This window comes from Opisthorchis viverrini (genome assembly GCF_000715545.1).
Source record: "Opisthorchis viverrini unplaced genomic scaffold opera_v5_177, whole genome shotgun sequence".
NCBI lineage: Eukaryota > Metazoa > Platyhelminthes > Trematoda > Opisthorchiida > Opisthorchiidae > Opisthorchis > Opisthorchis viverrini.
The window spans coordinates 641,228-644,410 of NW_008751830.1; the positions used below are offsets into that span (position 1 = coordinate 641,228).

The 3,183-nt window shown below is 40.2% G+C and overlaps 1 protein-coding gene across 1 annotated transcript in view; it reads right to left on the reverse strand.

Moving 5' to 3' along the window:
- Positions 1 to 491: 491 nt before the first annotated feature.
- The window catches only part of T265_14311 (hypothetical protein), a gene marked incomplete at both ends in the record, with an annotated part of 5,571 nt that continues 2,879 nt past the window's right edge, over positions 492 to 3,183 (reverse strand). The window contains one exon of the mRNA XM_009173062.1: positions 492 to 582. Coding sequence (XP_009171326.1) covers positions 492 to 582 — 91 coding nt within the window. The remainder of the gene's footprint in view (positions 583 to 3,183) is intronic.

Consider the following 3,183-nt stretch of genomic DNA (forward strand, 5'->3'; position numbering starts at 1 on the left):
GTTTTTGACACCCGTCACTATCACTGGCCCAGGAGTGGGCTCACTGTAGTATACTTTCCTTAATAGAGGCGCCATCTCGAAGAGCTTAAAATCTTGCCTAAAGCAATACAGTGAATGCTGTTGCGTCCCTTTCAAAACCACGCCAGAATGGGATACCATTTGTAAGACCATTATTTTCCAAATCCTATAGTGTCACACACGAATTTCAATAAGAGCGACGACTGTCATGTGGATGGATTGCTAGCATTTGACAGAGAATTTTAAGGTTATCCATGAATTTCTGCGTCTTTCATCAATTAGGACCTGTTCCCCATAGACCTTCTGTATCGTCTAAAGGCACATCTTTACATAAAGTATCTTCTCTAGACTTTTGAGCACTGGCTGAATGGCTTACTAACAACAAGGCCCAAAGAGCTGAGTGCTGAATATCTGAGTGGTTTGTACAGCTTTTGGGTGGCTGGCTTCAACAATGAGTATTCTGATGCTCTTTAAAAAAGTTGACACACAATGGCTACCAATGTAACTTGGGTACTACTGATTACGCGTGCGAGTAGTATGTTTTCCCATAACTCTGCTTTGCGTCTATTGGAAAGTGGGAGTTATTACGGAATTTGTGGAGTTGCTTTGTAGTATTCGTTTAAATTTGACTGATGGTCAATAAATATTCAAGAAGGTTCAGGAAGACGTGCTCAAGAGAAGACGGATAAACAGTTTGTATAAACAAGATGTATACGAGAGTTTCGCTTTCCTGTCCAATAGTCTGTTACTGTTCAGTTAGTGCTTTCTAATCAACACAGTGCAGTTCGAAATACTGAAACAGAACGCACCTTGCTAACAAAGATATTTTTGAGATTAACAATGAGCAGAGCCGCTTGAAGATTTCTTCAGAGTGGGCACTGATTTCAATCTAATAACGATACCAAACCCTGATGATTTGTGAAAATTATCGAGCATATATACCATTCACTTGCAGCTGTCTGCAGCTGATCGGAATGTTTGAATCGCTTTGTTATCTGAAGATTTCTGCTCATCAACTGTCAGCGATTGGAGTAAAAATCCCTCTACTTCTGTGCAAATGTTGATGTTCAGAGTTAGGTTTTCAGATTTAATTATCACTTGGACATTCAACTGACAGTATTGCATAAAAGTTTTGGACGTGTAACTGGGCATAGAAAAAGGGAAGTTAGTTCACTGTACAATGGCGGCATATAGTTTTTTTTGCAATGAATACAAATCTTTGTGTGGTACAACGGTTCCAGGTATATTGTGAGCTACACGAGATCGTTCATCGTTACTGGAGGCAATCACGTGCATGAGGAAGGACAAGGTGGCTTTTTAGGCCGGTTTTGTGAAGTGCCTTACTTTTTGTGAAGTATTCAGATAAACTGACTCGATTTCATAAGATTTAACTTCAGAATTTATCAGTTGGTCAACCGTATACAAAATGAAGCGAGTTTAAATGGGTTTCGGATTCGAAAACAGTACAATTCGGCTTCTTGTGTTCCACTGAATTCCACAAAGCGTTGCTTGACAAAGGAGTGGCAAATCGAGGGTCACTCTGTGGCCATTCAGCCTACCCTATGTTTTGGCCATTTCGCACAAAACAATCTGTCCGTTTAATTCTTGTAATATAATAAATACTGATGTCACAACACAACTTCCCTTAGGGAAATTTTTCACAGTAACCAAGAAGCGGTTTTATGATTTGCTTTAAGTAGGCGTTTTCATGACAGGTCTTCGTAATACAGGACCACCAAGGCTGACCACCAAGGCTCCGTCCATACGGTAATGAGGCTGTGTGTAGGCAATCAAAAGAGTGGCTGCGTAAACTGCTTCACTGAACTAAATGCGATTTTCCTAGCTGATTTTAAAAATTACCAGGTTGCTCGGCGTTCTGACTCTGATTTGGTGATCACATGATATGGTTTAGAGAATCTAAGCCTTATTAGGGTCATTCGATGTGAACGTGCTATAAAAAACAAACAGATCACTTCAGGCATGGAACTTGTTGCAACTGGCCTTGACCAACCTAATTTGTGTGTTGAAGAAAAAGGTTGTCGTCAGGCTCGGGTTTTTTGGTCCACTGATCAGAGAGGACAGCCGAACTGCACCGATGGAAGTGTGTGAGCGCGTGCCCTCGTTCACGATGGTTGGAGCGAAACTGAACGGCTTGGGTGTCAAGGCCGGAATATTAGATTTTCTTCAGTCGAACACAGAAGTGCGAATTTTGAAGGTCACATTAAAAAATGAAGTACACCCGGTTCCACTGACTGGCATGTGATGAATTTAAGGACACGTGGTGTTTTCGACATTTATGTTGTCAACATTTTTCCATGAGTCGTTTTCCATACAGTCACGTTGTGCACTGCTGAACAGTTGCTCGACGATTTGCGCAAAGAGAAGTTTCATTTATTCAGACCACTTCGCCCACTGCTCGAAGTTGGTTGCACGCGGTACGATGACTCGACTGAAATCATGGATGCTTCCTCACACACTTTCGCGGATCACAATGTAATCGGCTGCAAAATGATCGAAAGAATATCTTTTTATTCCATCCGAACGAACTACTCTTCACACCAACCATTTTAGGCTTCAATGAATCACTCGATGCTGCATGCAAATTAAATTAAGTTCATTTGCAGATGTCGTTAACTAAGCATCAACAGGTTTTCTTTACACTTGCGTTATATATATATATATATATATGAGGTTTTGAATTTTATGTTAGAGGTTATTAGTTTTAGCTGATCATTTGACATCACACCCATTCGATAGTTTTTCTGTCGTTGGAATGATTCCATGGATTTCAACTAACTTTATTCCGTGCTGTACTATCTACTACATTCTACCCCACTATCCCACTTTATGTTATAGTGTAACATACTGTACTATGCCATACTATACTATACTAAACTATGCTATACTAAACTATACTATACTAAGCCATACTATAACTACTATTATCATCTATTTTTGAAGAGCATGGTCACAAACATAAAAAGTGAACGCAAGCGATGAATGCGAAAGAGTAACAGGAGAACATGGGAGAAAAGAGAGAAACGTCTCATTCAAAATCATGCCAAGGACAGTTCTTGTCTGATGAGGTGAATCCCAAAGTATACTACACTACTACCAGTACAGCTAGTGCGGCATGCCAAACTATGAGGTGTTATGCTACATCGT